At 44.9% G+C, this 25,964-nt stretch overlaps 1 protein-coding gene across 4 annotated transcripts in view; it reads right to left on the bottom strand.

Moving 5' to 3' along the window:
• Positions 1–25,964, bottom strand: part of sox6 (SRY-box transcription factor 6) — a 123,669-nt gene that overhangs the window by 79,423 nt on the left and 18,282 nt on the right. For 3 of the 4 annotated variants that reach the window (XM_044029639.1, XM_044029640.1, XM_044029642.1), the window contains exons 2-4: positions 24,708–24,778; positions 16,805–16,855; positions 278–518 (exon numbers count right to left, since the gene is read on the bottom strand). In XM_044029639.1, the coding sequence (XP_043885574.1) occupies positions 278–518; positions 16,805–16,839 (276 nt within the window). In that variant the 5' untranslated portion in view covers positions 16,840–16,855; positions 24,708–24,778. The remainder of the gene's footprint in view (positions 1–277; positions 519–16,804; positions 16,856–24,707; positions 24,779–25,964) is intronic. The other variant, XM_044029641.1, reaches the window with a different exon arrangement.

Genomic DNA, 25,964 nt, shown 5'->3' with positions numbered 1-25,964 from the left:
GGACGCACGTGAGGCTAAGTCACTTTATTGAAGCTTGAATCCACTTTTTGACCAAATAATAACTGATGGTTTAGCGTTTTTGCAGAATTCAATGTTGTGAGCGCCTCCTCAGCTCGGATCTTGAATAACTGATACACTTTTGGTAAGACTTTCTGGGAAACAACGGCCAAAAACATGATAAAAAACAAATAATATTCTCCGATTACGATCAGCAGTGTTAGCAGCGGTTATCTGGCACCAGCAGGAGCTCAGTGATGGAGTGAGTCACATGTCTCACCATGCGCTGCTGTGCTGACACCAGGCTGTCCCAGTCGCTCTCCGGCGGTACGCTGCTGAGCTGCTGCACCTCGTCGGGATGGGCCTTGCCGTGGAGCAGACTGTGCAGGGGCAGCTGTGGCGTGCCGTGGGCCTCGGCGCTCTCCTCTTTCTCCCAAGGCAAGTGCTCTTGACTCATGGCGTCGTCCCCATCGACCACGGAGGCGAAAGGGGAGGTGGCTTGCTTGGAAGACATGACTCTGCTGTGAAGCGAAGAGAAAGAGAATAAAGTCAAGAAGGAGAAGGAATGATATAAAGAGCACCTGAAGAAGAAACCGCTGTTTCCTTGAGTATTTTCACTCAAGGTTGTGACACAGCGGTGACTGGATTAGAAGTGGTGCACCTGAGCAGATATTGCTGAATGGACTCAACGCTGCATCTGACTGTTTGTCGTTGATATGGCCTGTGGAGTTTGGAGCAGGCCACGGGGTCCCGGGGTCCCTAATCCCGTGTTTAATGCAGATGGATTGTTTGATCTGGGCCTGGAACTATGCCTGTTTGGGTCCTGGCCCAAACCCCGAGACAGTTCCTCAGGCACTAGGTCAGCCCGGTAGCAGGACTGACATACTGATAGAAGCAAGAACGACGCCTTGTAGAAAGGCAAAGATATGGTGATAATATTCTTTTTAAATATTACTAAGCGACCTAAGTAATTAATTAAATTTGACTCGCTTTTGTCCTCCAAAAACCTTTTAATTTTCTCTGTGAGGAAAACGTGAGTTGATTTTTCTCCTAAAGAAAGTCTCATTTCTTTTTTCATGAGTCAAATTAGTAAAAAAAAAAACATTTTGGTGAGACATTGCTGCCCTGGCTAACAAGCAAAAAAAAAAAACAAATCAAAAGCTGACAGCAGAGGATTCAATTCACAAATATGTCACATGAATATTACAGTGAAGAGTGTACTTGACATATCAGGTGCAAAAGAAACTCATGTTAATTCTAATTTATTTCTTCTCCTTTTACAAGCAAACTCTTTTTTTCCACTGCAGAATTTATACAAGCAATTCCTGTGCGTGTGTGTGTGTGTGTTTTTCTTCTCACAATTAATGAGGCTGCACGCATGCTGTGTGCTACAATGAATGAAATTAAACACAGTGCCAGTAAATCTAATTACACATTTGGTATTAAATTTAAAAAGGGGATAATATGGCCTTCCTCCTGATGTGAAGTGGGGAGACAGAGCCGCGGCATATTTAACTCCTAATCCGCTTTTCCCCGAGCCGTTGTCCTGCTTATTCTTATTCTCCTCCACCATCTCAGGACATTGACCACTGAAACTGAGGATGTGATGACTTTGGGCTCAAGCGCTCGTGACTGAGGAAGATGAGAGTTGGGCATGTGAAGGTATGGCGTCTGTGCGACAAAAATGCTCAAGGTCCTTCTTTCACAGCTGATCACCATCTGCCCAGTACACCCCATACTGAGAGCAGATACTATCAAGGTTTAGGCAGGCTGTGGTGTGATCCTGTCCTTGCACTTCCTGTTAAGAGTACAGCACTGAATAGATACCGTCCTTTTTCCTTTCCTTAAAAAAAAAAAAAGGTCTTATGAACAAGGTCTTTGGGTCTAAAGGTTCTTGGTCTTCCTCAAGGAAATCTGTTATGTGAGGTGTATTGTCCACGTGTGTGTACACACACACACGCGCGCTGGATGTTGAAAGGATTACACGCGTGGCACCTTTCAGAAACGTCAACTCAACAAGTTTAAAAGAGAAATAAAAAGGAAGGTACAGCAAATTACAAGCTACTCCGAATCTGTGTTGTTTTCCTTACTTAATATCTGTTATTGTACTTTGCCCGTTTTGAATCGAGCTGAATGTTTTGTTCTTTTTATCATGTTATGATAAAAGGGAGGGGCAAGGGCAGATAGAATAGAATCATACACTTTTATTCTAATTAAATATCCGTGTGTTTCTTCTTATCTGCAGAGGAAACCAAAATGTACCTGCTTTTATCTGCCACACACACACACACACACACACACACAGAAAACAGGTTGACCTTCTCGTTTCACACATTCCTTTCTTCTTCCCTCTCTTGTGCCAGCGTGTGTGGGCAGATGACAACTTGGCCTTTGTTTAAAGGTCCACCGCGTGAGCATTGGTGACATCTAATGGCGAGACCGCAGATTGCAACAAAGGAAGAACTCCTCTCTCGTCCGTGTGGAAATCACAGTGGCCTCCGCGCACAAAAGGTATGTAATCACTCTTTCACAACTCTGTCTTTGTTGCGTTTGACTTGCTCTAGAACTTTTTCTCTTTTTTTTGTTCGTAAGCTCGTGCTTTAAAAGGCTAAATCGCGATAAGATGGTGGCCTCCGTATAGCGAGGTCCTTCCCTGAAGTACTTAAGGCAAACCAAACACCAAACCCTTTTTATTTTAATGCAATTATCCACTTGGACAAACACACTCATGGGCAGGGTATTCAGTGTCTGCACATGCTAACTGTGCCAGTTCTTCTGTGCAGGACTTTGACGTACACGCTGCTGCAATTATGGTCCCTTTATAAAGGCTTTTATAAATTCCTTAAAGACAACATTGGCTTTGTGATCTGTAATTCAGGTTTCCACCACAAGACCTCACGTCTCCTGGACATTTGCTCTAAATACGTCACAGTGTCGCGGCGACGCTCGAGTGAAGCTGACATGTAGTGATTATTATTTATTTATTTTATTTTTTTTTTCAGTTTATTTAAATTTTTTAAAAAAGCCTAATGCGCCGTCACGCACACGCGGTGTGTGACACGCGTACACATCGGGCCGGACAGTGACAATGGCCGCCTGAGTTAATCTCGTGTGCTTCGGCAGCTGTACAAACAAACCTCGTGAGTCAGGTAGATGGCAGGGCTATGAGAACCATCTCTGACTGACTGTCTGTCTGTTCACCTGTCTGTCAGCCAGCCCCTCTCTTTTAGCCTCAGTGCCTGCATGTGTTGCCAAATGTGTCTTTAGTGGGACGAGGCTCTCAATTTTAATCAGCCATCAAATTGTTTCCTGTAATTACATCAAGTAGAAAGTGATCTCAAAATTGGGTACTGTTAATTGAAAACCAAAAGTCAGAGCAGAGTTTAGAGGATGTGTGTAATGGTAAAAAAAAGAGGGGGCAGAAGTGGGGTTTGAAGAGAGAGGCTGTGTGTGTGTGTGTGTGTGTAGATTCTGACATATTTTTTATTCATGCTCCCAAAAAGCTGGAGCCTCCAGCTCCACCGAGCACCTCGTCCTCCGCGGAGTGTGAGAGTGAAACAAAGCACTCGTGTCGTACAAAGCACTGCTTTTGTATTACGCAGTCAAGTCAAGTGGTATTATTTTACCACTGAAATATTCAGTCTCTCAGGCACTCTTACTCCGGTCTCCAGCCATCAGTCAAAACTGCTGAGGCGTGAGTGAGAGAAGGGGAAAAGAGGGAGCCGTGCAGTGGAGACTCCGTCCCCCTGTAACATGTGTCTACAGCAATCTTGTTAAAGAATGCAACAGATCTGCAGCAGGCTCCATAACAGTATTTGTCAGCAGGAGTTAATAATTTATTAGCAGTGCTGGGAGGGCTGCGCTCAGGCAGCTAAAGAGTGTGGAGAACCCCTCCCCCTGCTCCTCCCCCACCTCTGACAAGCCCCATACAATACTACCTCATATTATTGAAAGGGAAAGGGAGAGGTGCGGCAATAATTCTCTGAAAATACCGCACGGTATTTTAATCCTCGGATCACGTCGCGCTCGGAGATCTAACGGGGCTGTGATCTGCATAGACGCAACAGAAATAAAATAAAAAAATAAATAAAAATGAAAAAAGAAGCAGAAATCAGTTGAGTGTGGGCTTGCCACCTATGCTTGTGGAATCTAATCCAGAGAATAACATTTACAGCTCTGGCCCTCCACGCTGGCGATAATAAAATAAGCAAAACAGGCCTGTTTGTGCAACTCAGCTGCTGTTGAAATAACTCTCGTTAATAATTGAGTCCGTCTCTCTGAGAGATAAGCCCCGAAATGTGCTTGTATACACGCTACACAGTCAAAATACGGCGAAGCGAATAAGTCGCTCGTAAATCCCGGACAGGCCGCCCTCCTTCGCGCTTGATTACACAACAACAATGGACCGCTAACAAACCAGGGTAATCAATAAGTGCATGAAACGCCGCTCCCTCGCTACTTACTCAAAGACAAAGCCCCAGTGACTTTGAAGACTTGAGGCAGAGATGAGGGAGGGTCACTTAGAAGAGAGGGTCTATATATAGCTGACAATATTGTGCACATTTGAAGGATTAAGAGCGAGGTTCTCCAGCCGCGGGCTCATGTGGCCTGGAATGCTTTGAGTCATGAATTGTTCCCCGCGATAATGTTTCATCATCGTGCAAAACAACCTCCGCTTAATTGGCGAGTATTCGTGGTGCGTTGTGCGCTGCTCATCTTTGGGGGGGTCTTGTGACTGCGGCACCATGTGTCCTCGGCTATCCCGTTTCCTCCCGCATCATAAAAGGGTCTGACAGACTTTCACCCACTGTATCTGCTCTGTCACACTGTTTACCTTTTATAGACAATGGTGATCTGTAACTCTACTCCGACTCTTCCCCCAACCACCACTCGATCCCCCCCACACACACACACACATGCCCACTTGTCTCCGTGCTGACGACTTCTGCACCTTCAAGTTTTACATATGAAGTTTCACTGGAGGGAGGGGGGGATTTTACTCCCTCTGCAGTTACATGCTGACAAAGGAGGGAGAATCATAAAGCAACCAAAAGGCCGGCAAATATATTAATTATGACGAAGTAAGAGTGTTATTCAAGTTTGGTCTTTAGACAGATATCTGCAGACATAAAAAGAACACTTGGCATAACACTTGGCGCCAATTAAGAAAGGTGCAATGACGGCTCTGTTCTGCCATCAGCTATAAAAACACTGGCTTTTCCTTCATTTAATCTATTTCCAAACAATGGCAATAACCTTGAGAATAAACGGTGTTATCCACAGCACTCTTTTCACGTTAGAAAGAGGAAAAAAAGAAATGTGTTGGGAGCCTTTTAACCGTGTGTGTGTGTGTGTGTGTGAGCACGTGTGTGCAAGACAGAGGAAGAATCGGTGAGGGAGAGAAAATTCATCTGTGTGATTCCCTTCAGGGGTTCCTCCTGTTCTAACAGGTGTCGTGGTAGGGTTCCTCAGGGTTCTTCACCTGCCATAATGAGATATTACTACCTGACAGCTCGCAGCTGGAGGAGCATTGACACGGAATCCACCGTTTAGCACAATTAAATTATCACCCTCCATTGTGATTGTGCCATGCTGTGCAGCAGCCAGGTTTCTGGATACATAATCAGCTCGTAAGACACTGCGCACAGTGCACACACACACACACACACACACACGCGATTTATCTGTACGATAATTCACAAAGAGGTTTTTCCAGACAGATTTGAGTCAGTGTTTTAAATCCTTAAACCTTGGCCATCAACGTAATTACAAATAATGATATTAAAATATAGTAAATGGTTGTGAAAATACAGATTTTCCAACAAGGCAACCAACTGCACAGTGATTGGAGAGTCGACTAAATGAATTTGTTTAAATTGTTCCTCCATTATTGTTGACCTTCCCCTGCAAAAAGTCAACTCAATTACGGCGCCACTTCATTTTCACTTCACCCTCTCTCTCCTGGTGCCTTCTCGTTGGGAAAGTGCCGCAAAAAAAAAAAATCCACCCTCAAATGATAGCCACCCCGGGCAAATTAAGCAAGCCACCTGAAGTGCACACTTTACATATTGAGCAGAGCATCGATAATTACTTTGCAGGGTAAATTATTTGCAGTAATACGCTACTCGAGGAACTGTCTTGTGTCTTACTTTAAACACTTGTGCAGCTGCCATGACAGCATTGCTGGGTGTCCTTGCCCCCCGTGCAAGGCAAAGGCAGATGCAGGTGTGAGAGTGCTTAAGTGTGCCTGTCTGTCTACTCATGAAGGGTCGATGAGCACTCACACACTGAATCCCCACCCCACTCCCCTCTTCCTCCTCCTACTTTGGTCCCAAGTATGACCGGCCCTTCTCCTGATCCCTGGACACCGGCTCAGAATTAGATGGCATAACAGCCTCTCTCAGTTCCCCGGGACGTACACAAGTTAACTTATGTGGACACAAAGTCCACTCTGACTGAAGGTGCATTCACTGTCTCCATGAGTGATAGCTTGTTTTAGCTGGCGGCTAGTTATTAGCACGTTAAGCGTCATTTCTAGTCTCGCTACCGTCCGTGTTTTGTAAAATAAAAAGGAATCGCCTCCATGTTTTCTTATCCTTGTCTTCTCCTTCTTCTTCTTCTATAAACCAACTTTGACTGTTAATTGCGGGCCAAAGCCTAAAGGGTGGGAGCGTATACATGCCGCAACAGTAGTGGGTCAACATCAGACAGCTGTTTCTCACAAGAAATGCTACTTGTCGTTTTGCACCTCGTCCTTTCTTTTAATTTCTCCTTTTGCCAAAGAGTCCTCCGCCGCTGCACTTAAGCAAACCTCAAAGAGTCCTCGAGCCGTCAACCGACACGACCCTATTTGCTGAGCAACAGTAGAGCTCTGTGGCTCGCTACATAGTTGACAGTAAGTTATGAGCCCTTTGTGAGCAGGAGAAGGAAAACAGAGATCGGAATTTGGCAGGAGAATAATAATACAGAATGCTCCTGTTCGCGGAACCTGAAATCTTCATGGAAACAATTGGGCATTGTTGAAGGCAAGAAAAGAAACGGTGACAGATGAAATATAGAGTGGGGCCCCCTTTTTTTTTTTTTTTGTCAAACGGTAAACAAAGCTCTATTCAGGTCAGGTCCATTCTGTCATGTACAAAGATAACTCCGTCTGTGCGCTGGAGAATTTGCAAATGGCTGCACTTCAACAAATCGAGTGTAACATCTCTCACAGTTGCCAGAAAAGTGAGTCGAGGAGTTAGCGTCGGGGTGCCAAGCACGAGTAAAGGGACACATCCCAAGTTACCAAAGAGATGCACAATACGTCTGTAGGGAGCATGGGAATCTCAAAAGAGGAGGGCATTTAAAAGGGAGAAAGCAGAGCCTTTGAGAAGGAAAAAAATTAAGAAAAAAGCACCACAATCTCAGACTTTTGTTCTAATACTCGAGGGGGAAAAGCATTTGAAGGAGCAATTTTGCAGAGAGCAGGAAAAGCACGAGTATTGGTCTGAATGGTTTATGAAGGGGTGGGATGGGGGTGGTATTGTGCTGTATGGCAGGGGAACTATGGGCCTCAGTCTTTGGTCTTCCCATCATGAGGTCATCGTTGGCAATCTCAGTGCCCAACACTGGGCACAGGGTTCGCTTCAACTGCCGTCGGTTTGGACATCTGGATTGTCGGCACACACACACACACACACACACACAGTGGCCCACTTTCTCCATCACTATCCTTATGCATTTATGCTTTTTTTCTTCCTTTTTTCCCCTAATGGAGAATGCTTCACATGTCCCGCACACCAAATTGGCAAATTTGGAATGTCTACAGCAAAAGAGAAGCAGTTTGTTCCCTTTCACTCTCATCTCATAAATGGATTTCTGTGGCTCAGGGAAGAAATGAGGGAATTACCTTGTACACTGTTGTAATTAAGCTTCTCTATTCTTATTCCACAGGCTGGGAGGACAACAGCTCATTAGCTACAGTTAGACCCACCTCTAATTCATTAGTGTGTGTGTTTTTTTTGTTTTTTTTTACCCCTTTTCTCTTATTCTCTTTCTCACTCTGAATAAATTAATGGTATTCACTGAACACTCTCACACAAGGGAAGGTGCACAAAATGTGTCACCCCTTGTGACAACTGGAGTCCTTTTTCCTCTTTGTCTTTGGGCCCTTGTGTGTTTTTTAAGGACTGTGAGAAGAAGGGCTGAGAGAGAGAGAGAGAGAGAGCGCGCCGGGGAGGGGAGAGAGTAGCAGCGTTTCATGTGACACGTCAATTGGAAAATCAAAACAGGGGTAGTTCATTTGCTCCACCCAGATGAGGCCATCTAGCAGAGCCATGATGAATAGGGGTCAGGCAAGCCACACCTCAAAGATTTATGATTAAGGCTTATTATGTTGGGAAACTGACATTGATTGCTGATTTAAACCACTGAAACCAATTAATTTGCCAGTAGTGAATAGAAAGCATGGTCAACAGTGTGTGTCAATCTGACAGGTTAGACAGGAAGAAGCCGAGCAAAAGTGAGGGAGTAAATGAATGGCTGGCACACGGCTCTGTTTGGAGGTGGTTAAAAGTTACCATGACTGATTGACAGCTGATGCATTTAAAAAAAAAAAGACCGGCGAGCAGAGGCAGAAAGCCCGGCCACTGATCTGAGTAATTGCCCAAAAATCTTGATTCACAGAAGACATGTACAAGCTGCTGTTTTAGCAATGCTAAGACGGGTTCATTCATGGGCTGGAAGTGAGAAAAACCCGAGTAAATGTGAATGTGAGACGTAGCGCTAATAAAAAAGGAAGAGCTGACAGACGTGGTCGAACAGAAAAAGCTGCTGTTTTTCCACTCCGAGGAAGCGGACACTGTAGTGGATTAGATGCTGACAGAAACACAAAATGCTCCAGCTGTCTGTCGATAACCATGTGTCTGACCTCTGCTCGGCTTCAGCTGCAGCCGAGGCCACAAGTGATACTGTGTTCACCGCGATCTATTGTTCAAGAGATTCTTGTGCCGTTTTTATTCTTTCGCTTCTGACGACACATGCACCATGACACTGCCTTAAAATGAAATCATTAACTGAATTGCTTTTCTAAAAACCAGAATTTGTGTGTGTGTGTGTGTGTGTGTGCGTGTGTTTGGCTGTGGGCCATGGGCCTCTGGTTCCCAGGCAGCCTCTGCCCCGGCTCTGTTGTGGTTCCCTGCCACCGCACTCATTATGCTTTGCCTCAGCACAGCACGGCGCAGAGCTGCGGCTCGCCTCGCCTCACTCACTGCTGGGCGAGTAGGAAATAATCTGGTAATCTCAAACTACTCCTCCATTTCGACTGGGGCCCCATTCGCACAAAGAGAACCTTTGTTTGGGGAACATTTATGACCGCTCGTTGGATCTCAATCAGGAAATCAATCAAAAACACATTAAACAAATATAGTTTTATATTTGATGTCAAAAAACGACAGTTTTCTACTCCTAAATATCAACTCATTCCTGCTGCGACCTCTTCTTCCTGACAGCAATACGTATAACGTTCGCATGCCTTTATTGTGCGAAGAAACAAAGAAACATGAACACAACTCACAACTTTATCAATGTGCCCGAGATAGTCTGGTAAACAAAGCAAACAGAGAAAAAGGTAACACGGGAGTGAAGGCCGGACAAATATTTGATAATAGGACAAGGTAACTTCGACCACACACAAACACACACACACACACACACACACACACACACACACACGACCCTTACTGCCAACTGTCTATCTGCTCTCCGCTGAGCTGAGCCGAAGGTAGCAGATGTGTGTTTCACAGCCGTCGGTGTGTAACCAATCTGCAAACAATAGTTGGAACTCGACAAAAGTCAATGCCCTCGCAACACACACGACTTACAGTAAAAGGCAAGTCAAATCCCATTGGCCACATAACCATGCCCTTTATTTATTTATGTATTTATTTATTTTGACCTTACAGACCACGGATGTACAGTATACTGCTGAACTCATGCACACCGTGTTTCAGGGCCTGTTAGTCGGCCAGTATAATGCTATTTGAGCTCCCGCGTAAGCCCCTTAACAAAGTTGAAGTCACCTTCTTGACCTCCCGTTAAGCTAACAGTTGGTGTAAACACGTTCAATCCTATTAACCTAATAATATACATGGAAACGGGTAAAGTGCCACAGTGCTGAGACTTAATTACAACAGACACCCGTGACAGTGAAAAAGGCTCCAGCTTCTAATACCTGCCACTATGACTATTGGACATGAAGGCACAGGATTTCACGTGATCGGCGCTGCCTTTATTTGAGTTCTGCTTGAAGAGGAACCAGATTGACCTCCTCGGATATGAAACCATTGCTCTCGTATGCAGAAATAACTGCGACGTATCCCTGAAAAAACACAACGATTGTGTTAGACCGACTGAGACTTTACTGTATTTAATTTCTCAAAGTGGGACTAACACACCAAGATAATGAGATTGGGAGTCGCAGCATGTTCAATTGGACCCAGACTGGCCCGGGCTCTCTGTGCATGCTCCACAGTTCCCAGCCCTGGCTCTGACCCAGAAATAATAGAAGGAGAACAAGACAACAGCCAGAAAAACATGGCACAATCCAGAGTGCAGCATTTTTTGGACTGAAGAACAGACAGATTGTTATCCTTTATCAGCTTAAATAATTACAAGCAAGAGAAGAGACAAAGAACGGCATTCAACGTGCTAACAACTGGCTCCTGCTGTCGTCTGTGGTGTAAAAGGTGAAACCAGGAAATGCCTAATACTAACATATTATTATAATAATAATAATAATAATAATAATAATAATATATCGCGCCAGACAAAACATGTGCACTACACTACGACGCGATTGGATGTATATTGTCTGCGGTTCTGTGCAGGAGATCATGTTGTGCAGAGCTTGTGCAGTCTATAAACCGTCCTCCGGTGTCAGCAGGGCAGTCGTCCAGCCTCAGCACGGCGTATCGGCTATAAAAGGCAGACGCATCACTACAGCGCGGACTAAAAATACAGGACCCACTTTCTTCTATTTCCCTGTATTCTCAATTGTGTGTGAAACTCAAGCTGGAGGCCCCTCCCCACCACCTTTATGTGGCTTTTTAACAAAAAAAAACAGTGTTGGTTTTGGACCTGTGCAAAAGCAAGTAACAAATCCTTATAGTTTGACAGCAGAAAAAAGTGCGAGAGACACTTTCGTCTTTGCTTGCGAGCCAGGTTTTAAGAGAGCTCTCTAAAAGCTATCAAAAGTTTCACATTTTCCCACATACCCCTCCTGTGGGTGTGCCTGTAAAGTGCTCTCTTGAAAAGCTCTGGAGGGATTGCATCATTGGAACAGGGTGTAAGACCATGGTAGCAACATACTGTAACATGGAGGAAATGCCTCACATCAGTTGATTCATAAACACCTTGTGAATCAGACGGATCTGTGCTACGATGGACGTCGCTCGCTGCCAAGTCACACACACACACACACACACAGGGATTATAGCGCGGCCCCGTTTTAATTGCGTCTCAGCCTTCGTGTTGTCTGTTATCTCTGACTAATAGCTCACATTGGCCCTCTGTCATTACCAGAGTGGGTCTTTCTCAGAGACCCTTGTTTGATCCAGTTAAAGTTGATGCGTTATGAGCAGCACACCAAGAGTCAGCAGTGATCTGCATATTCAATAACTTCCGTAATTATATGCGCAATTCATCAGATGGGATGTGATTGCAGGGGGGAAGTGGAATAGAGAGGAGCAGAGAGGTCTGATTCCTGGAGGACTAAAAGTCTAATCACAAAACTAACATGATAATTGAAATCTAAATTGAAAGGCTTGGCTTTCAGGGAGACGGTGTCAGACGCGGAGTGTGGCGGCGCCGGCGAGAAAAGATACTCCGATTCATGTAAAGGACGAAAGCTATTAGCAGCGAAAACCGAGACTAAACAGTGACGTTTCACTGCGATCTGACAGAGAATGAAAATTATAGATTGATATGCCTCATTCACATATTAAACTGTCATCGACTTGTTACTTCCATAAATAGTTATCCATTGGTAGTTATTGCTGTTATTAATTCAGTGAAATGGCTTTTATCGCTCATTATTATAATAAAATAAATCGCTCTTTACTAATGAATAATGGCAAGTGTTTGACAGAATAAATCCAGGGAAAATATGTATCTTGTTTTCCCCAACACACACACACACACACACAGAGAGAGAGTGCGTTAGAGGGCATTGGATTAATTGCTTGTTATTCCACGCTGTCACCATCGTCCCTTCGTGTTTGAACAGACCTTTAAAGTCCTGTGTTTCAAAAGGTGACTGAACTCAAAGTGTCTTCTCTTTAGCGGTTCATTTGTCCCTTTAACCTGGAACTTCTTTTTTTTTTCCACTTTTGGAATATTAGTGTTTCATTTTCCCAGTTTTACAGAAATGATCATGTCTTTTCTGTTGTGGCGTTTCATTTAAACACCACGTCCTGAGGAAGTGAGGGAAAGAAACGATAAAGAAAAGTCCTCTGTCCGATTCTCCTCCCCCCTTCCCTCTACCATCCCTCCCAACTGCAGGATTCATATTCATCCCTCTATAACGTTTAATTAGTAATGCCAAATTCATTAACCTGTGCTGCTGTTACGCTGGCCCCGGCCATAAATTAGCTTAATGTGAGCGGACGTATTGCAGCTGTAATAAGGGACATAAAACTCAAAGAGAAACACATAGTGTTCCTGCGTGGATCATAGTCATGGATCATTATAACTCAACGGGGTTTTAGAGTGGGAGCATTCTTTTTTTTTCACACTGGGAGATCTTTACAGCAATTAACTGTGAGCCTATCAAACACTTTCTAGTAACGCCTCAGATAAAAATATTATTATGGAAATGCATTACTCACGACTGCCATTACTTTCGTCGTCGCACGTTTCTACCCTTACCTAGAACACCGCGGCGTTAATTGAAATGAAAACCGCTGTTTGTCCTCGCTGAGCTGGTTTGATACGACAGTGTTTTTAAGTTCATGTCGTTTCAAACACAAGCAGAGCGAGTCCAAGTGCTACTTATACTGTATAATGCACATATTATGCACAATACTACTGTGTAACTGTCCTGTGATTACACGCTGACCTTTCACCCCCGCTCTATTCTTATCTCTCCTAACAGCTCACACAAAACAGCCTATTAGGCCCGGATCCCATTTTGTTGTTTAAAATAAAGGCTCTTGTCCTTTTTAGAACACTCACTTCCGTGCTTTTTTTTTTTTTTTTTCCTAGCCTAGGTGGTGGAGCAACACAAGTTCATTGTTCCCTCGCAGATGGAAGTTGGGAGTTACCAGGGTAACGGCGCTAATCCTTCCTTCTTCCTTCTTTTTTTTAACCCACTTTTTTCATATTAACAGCCTATCAAGAGCTACCTTTTAAGTCACAGACAGGAGGGCTCCCTCACTTTTAATTAGCTCTTATTCTGTTTGCCAGGAGACGGCATGATGAGCTAATCGAAATTTACCAAAGTAATGACGTACAGCGAGCAGCTACCGCTTTCTCCCAAGAATAACAATAATGAGGCCATTATCGGGGATTGCACTTTTAAAACAGTGTCCTGCCCCCAAACTAAGGACATAATTGTTCTGGCTTTTTTTTTCTTTTCTTTTTTTCTGTCATACAATCACCAGTCCATTGTTGATGACTTGAGAACTATAAGGAGACAGAGAATGGCTGCCATAATGATTGCTCTGTGCTGCCATGAAGATCCCGTGCAGATTGTCCGCAGTGGCAGAGTCTTGATTTGTTTGTAAGAGCTGTGAAGGAAGACAACTGTCTGGTCATTGTCAAACAGAAACGTCTGCTTTTTGTGATCTCAAATAACCCATAGTTGTGGTGTGTGTGTGTGTGGGGGGGTGTGTGGGGGGCTGCCTTTCAGAAGATAGTCTGAGGCATTTTTTATCTATGAAAAAAGGTGTTCCTGAGAGAACATGGTGGAAAAACTCATGCCCCATTAGATAACTGCGCGTATGCTCTGAAGCCACCTGCGCGACAAATACAGCACAAGCCATTTGGAAATGAGCGGATTATTATGACGCTGCAAATGAAAGATTTAGTTCCACATGCAAACTTTGTAGGTGAGAGCTCAGCGCGGTTGTGCAAACACAGTACTGCACCTCAAAGCTGCAGTTCATTGTAAAGGAGAGAGAGAGAGAGAGAGAGCTGGAGGGCAGGAGGAATGCTAAGTGGGCCCCTTAGCCTAGTCAACCTTCAGTGGGTTTCATTTATCTTCATCTTGTTAGACTAAATTAATTAACAATCTCAATGTTACACACTTTCTCCTTTCATTACATCAAATAATGGCAGAAATGGAGGGGGAGGTCCTGCCCACTGGGAGTAGACAGAGACTGAAGACATCTTTCTCTCTCTCGCTCTGTATCTCCCCCCTCCTCTGCTTATCGTTCTGTATTCTGTCTCTCTTCCTTCCCCTTTCTCCCTCAATCACAGTCTCTCTGACACACACACACACACACACACACAATCCTGTTAAACACCTTCTCCCATAATATAATAAAAATGTGTCTCTTCTCCAACAAAGAGCGATGATATTGATGTAAAACTCACTCTGCGTGTTGCTTCCTGCAACCCTTACAGTCGTCTTAGAGACGGCGAGAACTCTGAAGTGACGCGACGACACCGACGCGTCCGATTGACCGTGAAATATTGACACGTTCGCTCTGGCCGCGCGTTTCAGAAGCACTTCTGTATCTCTTCAAAACTTACTGTAGGCGTGAGTCAAACCAAGCCTATGACTCATTACAATAATGAAAAGCCCATCCTGTACGCTACTGAGATATGACGTCGGGTTTAACCACTCACTCACATCTGCTTCTCGGAGCAGAAATGTACAAGCGTATTCAGAAAATCCCCCTTTGACCTAATTCAGTTGCTCCAGAAAAGACACTGGGATTCTTCACTGGAAGAATGTCTAACTGCCACGTCCATCCAACCTCTGCTTCTATCCTTTTCTCCCCTTTCACCCCTCTACCCCCGCCCACTCCACGACACAAGTCTTATCCAAGCAAAAGGGCTAACCCTGAACCAAAGCCTGCCTTTAATCTTCCCCTGATTGTTGAGGCCTCCAATCTGCAGCCAGTGTGTGCGTGATGTCTTTCTACTGGCACTTCTCCTTTAATTAAAACAGACATTGACAGAAGGATGTGGATTAGCGGCGCAATAATGTGTTTACTCGGAATAATCACAGTGTTTTCTCACAGCGATGAGAACAAAAGGAAATTGTTGAGAACAAGCCAAGGTCAAAGGGCATGTTTCCTTTTCTCTCTCTCTCTCTCCCCTCTCTCCCTCTCCCCGTCCTCCCTCTCTCGCTGCGTTTGTAGATGTGCGACTGAATGTTGCTGAAGTTTCCGTCGTGAATTTTTGGGATGTGCGGCTCTTCTTCGGTGCGTCCGGTTAGTCGTCCGCCGCGACTTCTTTTTTACGCCAAAGAAAACTGACGCCTGAGCGACTCGCGTCAAAGCAAAGCACATACGTTACACCACACCAAATAATCTGCTCCCCGCGCCACGGAAGATAAAACAGCTGCTGCGCATTTGCATCATTTATTTTATTTGTTTACCGCAGCCGACTCTTGAGTGTTCTGCATTATTTGTTCATGAATAGGAACATGTGTAATGAGTATTACCTGGTTTGTACTTGATGCTCTTAAGAAGTGTAAAAGAAGTGTAAAATAGATCGTAATGAATGAGAGATTTGCTTATTGAGTTCCTCCATTACAGTCTGACTTGTGGTAGTAATGCTATCAAAGTGCCCTTTCTTTTTAAAATGCCCCCCAACAGTTCTGAGGCAGAGGGGAAAAAAACACTGGTAATTTAATCAAATAAGTGACCTTTTGAAAAAAAGAAATCAAAGAGGATTCATTAGCTTTAGTAAAGTTTGGCTGACAGCAGCTTTGAAAGGCAGATGCTGCTGCTGTGGCTTCTAATGAGCCAACCCTAATTAGGGAGCAACACTGGAGCCTAGAGAAGGTGGTTGACTAGGAAAGGAGCCAATGGTAAATACGCTCTCTTATTTACTTCCTCTGTGTGTGTAATGACAGCACACATTTTTAATTAGAATCACAGGAAGGGTAAAGACAAAAAAATGTAAATCTTTATGTTAGCTTGAACACAAACACGGAGCACAACAGGAAGCAGCAGCAGCACATCACACGGCCAGTATGCCAGCGGCTGACTCGCCCCAACATCCCTGATTAGGGTGGTTAGTGAGGGGTGAGGGGGGGGGTAAGGTGGGGGGCAGGTGGGTCTAGAGTGGTCAGACAAAAGCATGCAGTGTAAAGACACAGAAATCCTCATCTGCAGATTCTTTAATTTGTGAACGTGGGGAGGTGGGTCTACGTCTGTGTCTGAAGGAGGATTTTTAGACCTGAGTGATCTGGTCTAGTCCTCAGATCTGATGACAAAAGCCACATTCTGAGGTGGTTTGAGGACGTACTGTATGTGGTCAGATTGCGTGTGTGTGTGTGTGTGTGTGTGTGTGTCCAGGATGCATTTTAATGGCAGGTGCCAACAGTTTAATCCACATGTGATTGGATCACTGAGGTCTGAGCCACATTACACATGAACACATTTTTAACACACAGCTTGAGTAAATATGTTAGACTCCATGTACGACATGGCTTAAATGTACACAGACGTGTGCACACACACACACACACACACACACACAGAGTCTAGAGCTAACAGTGTGTCAGACAGTAACCCCTGTTAACCCCGCCGCACCACCCCTGCGTGGCCGGCTGCACGGCGTGATCTTGAATGGCAACAACGTAAATGAAACTAACCTCAGTAAAAAGCTGCTACGTAGAAAGCCCTCCATGTCAGCGTGCGGGGTTCTGGCAGGAGAAATCACAAAGAACCATTTTCATTTATGAAACGAGTGATCAAGAAGAAGAAGAAGAAGAACAAGGAGATAGGGGAGAATGGAGGCAAAGAAAGAAAAACACATAGAGCATACATCTTCCTCCTATAATAAGGCATGTCTTTAATTAAAGTAGAAATATGGCTATGAACCCATCCTCTCTTTTTATGAACTGACATCATTAATTATACCTCTTTCCAACGAGGGAGTGGATTTGCATACAACGTTGGGTTTGCACTGAGGGCCTGATGATATGTTTGCATCAAATAAACTCTGCCTACTGATCTCTATACGGCCTTTTCTCCACCACTGCGTGCAGCTATATACATGTACGTCCAGCAGCGCGACCGCAGATCCCAGAGCAGTCCCCGGTCTGCGCAGGGTAGCCAGCGGTGGTCCAGCTGCAGCCCATGTGTCGTGAGGGTGCTGTGGCTTCTGGGAGCTCAGCCGCAGGGGACCCAAGCTGGGACTCAACGTCAGCAAGGCAAAAGGATGTGGTCATGATGTCACCACTCGCAGGGGTCGTTCAGAAGCCTTGGCCACAAAATAGTGGAGACACATGGACTAAAAATGACTTACAACAGGTTTCCATTAGCCCGTGTTATTGCTCTGTATACCGTACACTCTTTTGTGTGTGTGTGTCCGAGAACCTTTGTCAGCGGTTGGAATTAAAATGTCCCTCAGATCTCACAGCTAGTCTTATAGAGACCAGAACGTGGCACACAGTAAAATAGACACTCACTGGCCACTTTATTAGGTACACGAGACACCTCATTAAGTATCAGGACCTGCACCTGGTGTGGTCTTTTGCCGCCGCGTTTCAGTGTTTGACGTGTTTTGTGCATTTCCAGATGGTTTCACTCATACGTTGGTTGTAGAATGTGGTTATTTGAGTTACCGACTATCTGTCATCTCAAACCAGCCTTGTCATTCTCCTCTAAACGCCGGCTTTTTATCTCTTGTTTTCACTTTTTTTTGGACCGTTCTATATAAATGCTGGAGATGGTTGAGTGTGAAAATCCAAGTATAGATCAGCAGTTTCTCAAATACACAGATTAACCTGTGTGGCACCAATGTTACTTTCAAATTAAGTAAAGTAGGGCTGAATAATTAATAGTTTTCAAGTCGAATCTCAATTAGCAGCTCGATAAGGCACATTCTCGGTAATTGTCAGAAGTTTTTCCTCATTCTGATGCTCGGTTTGAACTCCAGCAGTTTGTCTTGACCATGTCTACATGACTAAATACATTCAGGCGTACCTAATAAAGTGGTCAGTGAGTGCATTTACCATAACAACAAATGCTTTCATCTCCATTTTATCAAATTGTTTCAAAATCATATCACATTTAAAGTCAACTTCAGGGATTGAAAATCACTTTCAAACGCCTTTTAAATCTAAAATCTTGTCTGAACTTCTGTGACAACACAAACAACACATCTCAGGCCTCGCACACCTTAAGTTTCTGTGACATGGGTGTAATTTGGCATTTTCTCCCCTCGCTCTCTTGGCTTCTGAGACAAAGCCTCTGAGAGAATGGAAAGAATGAGCTGGTCCAAGGACACTGTGCCTTTCAGTCTGGCCAGCACTTAGCAAGGCAGTGAATCCACAAGGCCCAGAGGACTCAGCCGAGACTTTTCTCACAATAAGGTGTCTGGGGAGGCGGGAGTGGCAGAGTCAGGGGCGCTGCTGCTGCTGCTGCTGCCGCCGCTGCTGCTGCCGCCGCTGCTGCTGCTGCTGCTGCTGCTGCTGCTGCTGCTGCTGCTGCTGCTGCTGCTGCTCTTTTCTCCACTCAGCAGGGCCCAGAGGCCAGCACACATAATGCTGTAGCATCCCCATGCCACAACACACCAAACCAGTGACAACGTGAGAAAACAACCGTCAAACAGTGCAGAGCAGCTCAAGCGTGTCTCCTCACTTCTGTGAGTGCAAAAAGCACACGCACTCTACATCTGCTGCACACAAACCAGAACAATACACGCACAAACGCACAAACGCACACCTGATTTGAACGCGTCTTATTTGCTATAAACCTTTGATCGGAGTGGAAATAGAAAGTGTTGATCGATTTTGAAAGACAGTGTTGTGTAAGCAGTCGCGGGGCGATTGTCGGTGTGCGATGATTTCTCTGACACCTGATCCTTCAGCGGGACTTGTTGAGACAGTAGCAGAGAGAAAAGGGAAGAGATTAAGCCGAATGCTGGGCTGCTATCTTTATCTTTGGTCGTATTCCATAACCCTTGTTCTTTCGCTCTGTGTGTGCTTGTGTTTCCTCAGCTGTGCCTGCTGTCTTCGGGCCCATTGTGGTCAGAAACGACCGAACTTAGCCTATGGAAGCAAAGGTGCGGTTTGGAAAGCAAACGACCAAACTCAGGAAAAAGTGACTGAGCCACATTGTATTTGTTCTTCCTCCGAATACAAAAATAAAGGAATGCATTTAAATTAAGGTTAGGCCACAATTCAAGGGCAGGCTTTTTTTGCTTTCTCTTTTTTTCTTCTTCTTCTTCTTCTTCTTTTTTTGAAGGAGAAGCAGGGAGCATAGACATCACTAACTTGGCCTGGGCCAGTCTGAGCAGCAAGGCAGCCCTTTCGAAGAATGAGCCCCTGCCAAAAGCTGCCTCTGCCTAACCAAGTCTCCCACCATCTGCAACAAATGTGCTCTATTAAAGCAGTACCATATGGACAACAAGCTCGCTATTAACACGGCTTCAGCACATCCCCTTAACCTAGCCCAGATTTCAAACTTCCAGTCAAATTGACTGCTGATTTAATGCACCGCCAGCAGCCATGTGGGTCTTGGCACGAGACGGCACTTTCAGCCTTCAGTTATTAACAGGCTCACACAGTGTGCGGCACACAGTGAGACACAGAAGTTAGCAGCACAGGCCCGACTAGTAACTCCATCCCGTGTTACTCGGTAGATAAACAAAGCAATACGAGGGAAAACGGCGACAACCAGAGAGGCGGATACAGAGAGCGACAGTCTGTGTCGATCCAGGAAGTCCGACTGGGCTCCAGACACTCTGTTGCACTGAGTGGAAACAAGCTTATGGGGCAAAATCTACGCTCAGAGCTGCAGCCTAATGGCTATAGCTCAAGTCTCAGTTCTTCCACAGTGATGGAGGGTGAATTTTCTCCCTCCACATGCATCCAAAATGTTAACGGTCACTCCCTCGGCGCGCGAGGACGGGGACACTATATTCCTGTGGGGCCCGGGGCGGCCATGTTGATGCTTCTCCCCTCTCTGAGTCATGCAAAGATCCACCCACTGCTCACAAAGCCACGCTCTCTTCTCGACCATGACTCCACAGCCATGAGCCCTCAGCGCTACAACACACACACACACACACACACACACCAAATCAACTACAGTGGATTCAGTAAATTGTGTTTATTTTTTAGCCGCGTGGATGCTGCACATAATTAGAGTGGAAACAGTATTTGTCTGAGACTCTCAGTCTCGTCACTTCCTGACTCACTTGAGTGTGTCAGAATGACTGCGTGACTCTCTCCGCTCTCATATTACCGTGTTTTGACTGGTCACTGCGTAACAGTCAGCTTTTGAATGCTTAATATGTTATGTCGCGCAATAATATAATAATAATAATAACTCGTAAAGTTCTTAACCCGGGAAAACGTGCAAAGCACGAAGGAAAAGCTCGTTTTTTCCGCAAATGTCTCTGCCAGCGGTGTCCCTATGCAAATTGACGCGATCAGCTAAAGACTGCGTGATGACAGTCTAATTAAATAAGCCTCTCCGTGGAGCAGTGGGATGTGTGAAAAGGTGCCGTGGTTTGGAGGGGAGGAAGAGAAGCTGTCCAATCAGTCCCAACATCCCAGCAGACACCTTAACGCCAACTCAACACCCAGACACGCAGCACCAGTGTCCACACACACTCACATACAGATGTAATCCATGTATCTATGCACAGCACACACACACACACCTGATGTTACCTTTACTAATGGCAGCGCTGTCCCTTTGACCCCCTCTTTCATCCCACAGCCCACTCACACACACACACACACACACACATGCACACACCCCCGTCAGAGCTGCCAGATGAGTAGTGAATTAATTTGTGTGAGCCACTCCAACATTAGGAAGGTGTGTTGAAAGGTGTCTGCTCATGTTTCAAATTAAACGCGCTGCTGGTCAGCATTAGCACCTCGCCACCCGTCGGCAACTGACACTTAGGGGGTGGAGGTAAGGGGTGGCGGGGGGGATGTGGTGGTGGTGGTGGGGGGGGGAGCCCATCCACCGTTCACACTGGAATAATTAGAACATGTCAGGAGGAATTAATTTCCTCATTTTTCAAAAGGATACACAGAAATTACCATGTTATTATATGACAGGGTCCCTGGGAGGATTGGATTAAATTTGATTTCTTGCGCAGCCCACACAACAAATTAAAGTCATAAATAAGATGGAAAGAAGCAGGGCACAGAGCATATGTTTATGGCAATGAGTGAAGCCAAGGGACCAGAAACAACTATCTTCATTTCATTTTATTTAAATCAGGCCGACACTGTGTGTCTGAATGACAGCGGTGGCTAATGGGTTGAGATTAGAGGCTCCTTGATATTAACGCAGGGATCCGACTACTTCACACTAAAAGGCAAAAACCTGTTCTGCACCGAGCGGCCCGGTCGAGCTTTAACCAGACTTTCATTTGACGACGCGCGATTATATAATGAATTCTTATTGTTTGCTTTCACGAGAAGAGGAAAAAAAAGAAAAAATAACACGATAAAAATAACAATTACATTGAATATTTTATATTCCAGTCGAACCGTGTCTTATCTCGGGACAGAGATTACATCGCGATTTAACACTGGCTCTGCCTGGGAAGAGTTTTTCAACTCGGGCTGTCATTAGAGCCCAGCACTCCCCTGGGCACCACAAACTTTAAATAATTTGCGAATCAATTAACTGGCTACTCTCAACGCAACGGGGATTTCACACTCTCGGGTCGCGGTGCATTATCAGCTGGAGAGGATTCATGGCGTTTTGGGAGAGAAGTTCATGGTTGAAATCATTAATTCATTTAACCGGACTTTTAGTTATGCATTACTTTCCACAGCTGGGGTAGCAGGAAGATTAATGGCCGTGTTCTCTGGTGCTGTTTTTCTGCTGCGTGTACTGTAGCTGCGCCGTTAAACTCTGTCCTCGAGTACACCAGAACATACTTGTCAGATGCAGGAGAGCGGCCAAATCCGTACGAGGGTTTTTTCATTCGTACGAAAATCAAATAGTTTCCAAGTCATTCCGCCAAACACCAACAATAATTAACGATAATGAACTCAGAGATTAGCTCCGTTTCATTTGGTTCAGGATAAGAGAACTCAGACGACAGTTAAAGCATATTTCATGTTGAGGGACACAGAGTGAGGTCATACATTAGTAAGAATAAAAAAAGAAGACGAGCCATTAATTAAATGTGGAGTTTAGGAAAATGAATAAAGTTCACGAGGCTTTGCCACATTCTCGCCAGGTAATGAAATATGCAACAATCAGTTTTCCAAATTCTCACCGGGACGCTCGGAGGTAATTGAGGCTGATGAAATGAAAGTCTTTGTAAGGCGGTGTGTTCAGGAACATATTGACCATAATCACTGCAGGGTCAGTAGACTGAAGAGGCCCATTTGATAAATAATAGATGAAGAACAAGCATTCATCGCTTATTCATTTTCACTTTATCGTGAAGTGCCATTTATTTCATTTCTGACAAAAAGCCCCGCGCGCATCCTCCTCCGCCTCAGGTGGTGCCATCCGCCGCGAGCCGAGAGGCTGCATGTTGCTGTTACTTGTTTGATGAATGGCGTGTAATGACGACGAGAGTGCGGCGTGTGCGCCTGTTCACGTGATCAAACTTATCCTCAGGTGTTTCCAAATGAGATTGCGGGAGTGTAATTAAACTTGTTCTATAAGCGGTCCAGACACAAACCAAATTACTTTCTGTCATGTTTTGAGATTAATTAAACCTGTAGGTCAGTGGATCCGGGCTTTCAAATCCTACGCGGATCCGACCGAATGTGTCAGAGGAGTGATATGGCAATGAATGAATGTTTGTTTGTTTTATCACAAGTGACATCGGAACTTCACCAGTCAATTGTATTGACGACATGACGAGGAGCGTTTTAATCGTGAATACGGGGCGTGTCTTACCTATGTTGTGTTTTCTGTCTGTTTATCTGCTTGTGAGCAGCCAAAAGAAAAGGACATTTTCTGAGGATAGAATAGTCCCGAGATAGAAAATAGTTGGATTCCTTTGTGGTCTGGATATGGAAAAACGAGGCTGATATCAGATGACAACTTGATTTGTCTCTTGCTGAGTGGCTTTTCTATATCGCTGACAGCCTGGCAACCCTTAAGGAATATTGTAAAGTGTCTTTTTGTCGATTGTAGCGCAGATCTATAAACAGCCAACCAACACTTCCATCCACAAATAACTGCACACAGCCCATAATCAGAAAGTGTGTCTTCAAATGACTAACTATCGGGACTTCCGTTGACTTTCTGAACTTTGTTTATTTTAACGTGATTAACAACCTGACACAAAGTGCTAATTTTGCCGCTGAGCTCGAAAGCTCGTTGGCAGAGAGATGTCGAGGGGGGAGAAAACCGCACAACTGTCAGGAAGCCAATATATCATTAGAAGCCTTTAGAAGTTAAACTACTAAAGCATTTTAGTTTAAATTTGGCCGTCGTTCAGTGTCACAGCTTGTGGGCAACACTCCGTTACTTGTCTTTGGTCAGAAACTTAAATGAGACGCTTTTTGTACGTTAATGTTTGGATAATTCCTATTTGCAAAATAACGCAGGATATATTAATAATGTGACGCGGCGGCGGCGGCGGCGGTGTCTTGCTGTCTTGCTGTCTTGCTGTCAGACAGGCGCATGCTCCTGGAAATGACATGATTAAACAATGGTAAATGGCCCTGAACTTTGAATTGGGTGAGACGTTTTCCTCGTGTTATTGGAGAGCCTCTCCGCCACATTAATATGACTCCCGCGATGTCTCCGACTGACATTTGGAGGTAAAGAATAATATCGGCTAAGTTCCTCAACCTTTATTTGTTTGATACACTTTTATTGGAAAACCCGCGTGAGCAGCAGCTGAGTAAAGACTGTTGAAGTAATATTATATCGATGCGGCGAGGACTCTAGTATTTCTGTTTTTATAAAGCTAAATGCCACATTTCACAGCGTCTCTCTGACTGTATTGCTTTGAAGAATATTCACTTAAACCCTTTTTAGACGACCTTGAAAACGTCCTCTGACCTCTGTTGTATGAAGGCTTGATGCCGTTTTGGAGGAAAATGAATATAGGAGACCACCTACAGGATTAAAGTCATTGAAATATTGGACACTTTTATCTACCATCGTCTGTCTTATCAGTCTTTTGTAAACGTGGATAGCCTTGGTTACGTCTAGATTTCTGTAGGGTCGTGAAAAAGAAATGCTTAGAAAATCCTCTCGAGTGTGGGCGGAAATAAAATCCTGTCACTACGAATCCTACTCTCACCTTAAATGTTCAACTCTCACACGAGAAAATAGGGACACGGTACGAATAGAATCCATTGTAATCGCAACACGTCATTTAAAGAGAGCAAAAGACGGGAATGAGACGACCTACTGTTCAAATGGTCGGGAACTTTGTGCCCGTATAAGTGTCTAATTGTGCATACATTGTGCGCCCTCTCCAATTGTCCACCTCATTTGACGCAGGTGCTCCGTGTGGGTGACAGACAGCAGGGGTGTGTGTGTGTGTGTTGAGACACATGGCAAGACAGAGACAGCTGAAGAGGCAAAAGTGATACTTACAAAAAGTGAAAGACTCAATCCCCAGCTTCCACCAATCACTGGTCAGTTGATCTTGAATGCATGTAAGTAACCTGAAATGTAAGCAAACAGACACAGAGATGTCCATTTTTAATTGTCCCTCATATTCGGCATTACTGTGAGTAAAGGTAGTATAAAAGCTAGCATTTTGAGTGTTATTGGTGAGTATAAATAGCTTCCAGTTGGTTGCAAAATGAGTGCATTTGCAACATGGTTTGAATCAACAAAGGTCTCAGACAGAGAGAGGGAGCAGTATTTACCTACAGCAGAGCAAACACACAGAACAGGAGAAGGAAAAATGGAGCCATAGTGTTGTTGGCTGAGGGTCAGAGTCTCCACAGCTGAGCAAAACAGCTTTGTTAGTGTTTGACCTCCAGTCCTCACAGCTGTCACCAGTGGGAATCTGCCCGAGACAATGTTGAGGATCGACTTCTCGGCTACCTCGTTGATCTGCCTTCCAGTCGGCAGATTCCACTAATAAACAGCGCTCATATAAAGCGCTTGTTTTATTTAATTTTACCGTCTCTCTTTCAGCGCCGCCTGCTAATGATTTATTTAGAGGCCATGCTCGGCTAGTTCCTGCATGTCTGCTGAGAGGCTGCGGCGTCTGTGCGAGAGAACGCAGAAATAACCAGGAAACCAGGAAGCAGAGTGGAAGGGAGTACAGTTCGAGGCATCGTCTGAACTGAATTCTACTCCAAATGCGGCCACAGTCAAGGAATAACGACAATACAGAGGAAAAACAATCCATCAATGGGGTCATCTCGCTCGGGGGATGAAAGTGCTGTGAGCTAATTCATGTTCATTTTCTCACATTATCTTGTTTTTCACAATAAGCCAAGATCTCATTACCAGCTGATTTATGCAATTAGTCCGCCTCAGCGCTGCCAATTAAACAAAGCCAAGGGTTTTTTAAGGTCACGCTTAACTGATCTGTCACTAATTTGCAGTACGGCACCTCGGTCTCTTGTCGGCGGGGCGAATGCGCCACCAACAACGAGAGCAGATAAACGTACCGGCGACTACTACCGCGTTGTTGACAGAGCGCGGCGCTGAGTCTGCCGTGTGGGAGGCTGAAGGGCTCGCACGACGAGCCAGAGAAAGGCAAGAGTTGCAGACGGGTCTGAATGTGGTAGCCTTGAGGCTGGAGCTGACAATGGGGGAGAGGGGACCCAGGTGACCTCGCCTGAATGGAAAGCTGTTACATGAATAGCACCTCGGAGTTTAAAGTCCACTCCT

Source organism: Solea senegalensis, linkage group LG7 (genome assembly GCF_019176455.1).
Source record: "Solea senegalensis isolate Sse05_10M linkage group LG7, IFAPA_SoseM_1, whole genome shotgun sequence".
Taxonomy (NCBI): Eukaryota; Metazoa; Chordata; class Actinopteri; order Pleuronectiformes; family Soleidae; genus Solea; species Solea senegalensis.
The sequence above is the reverse complement of the archived record's forward strand: the minus strand, read 5'-3'. Positions and strand labels throughout refer to the sequence as shown.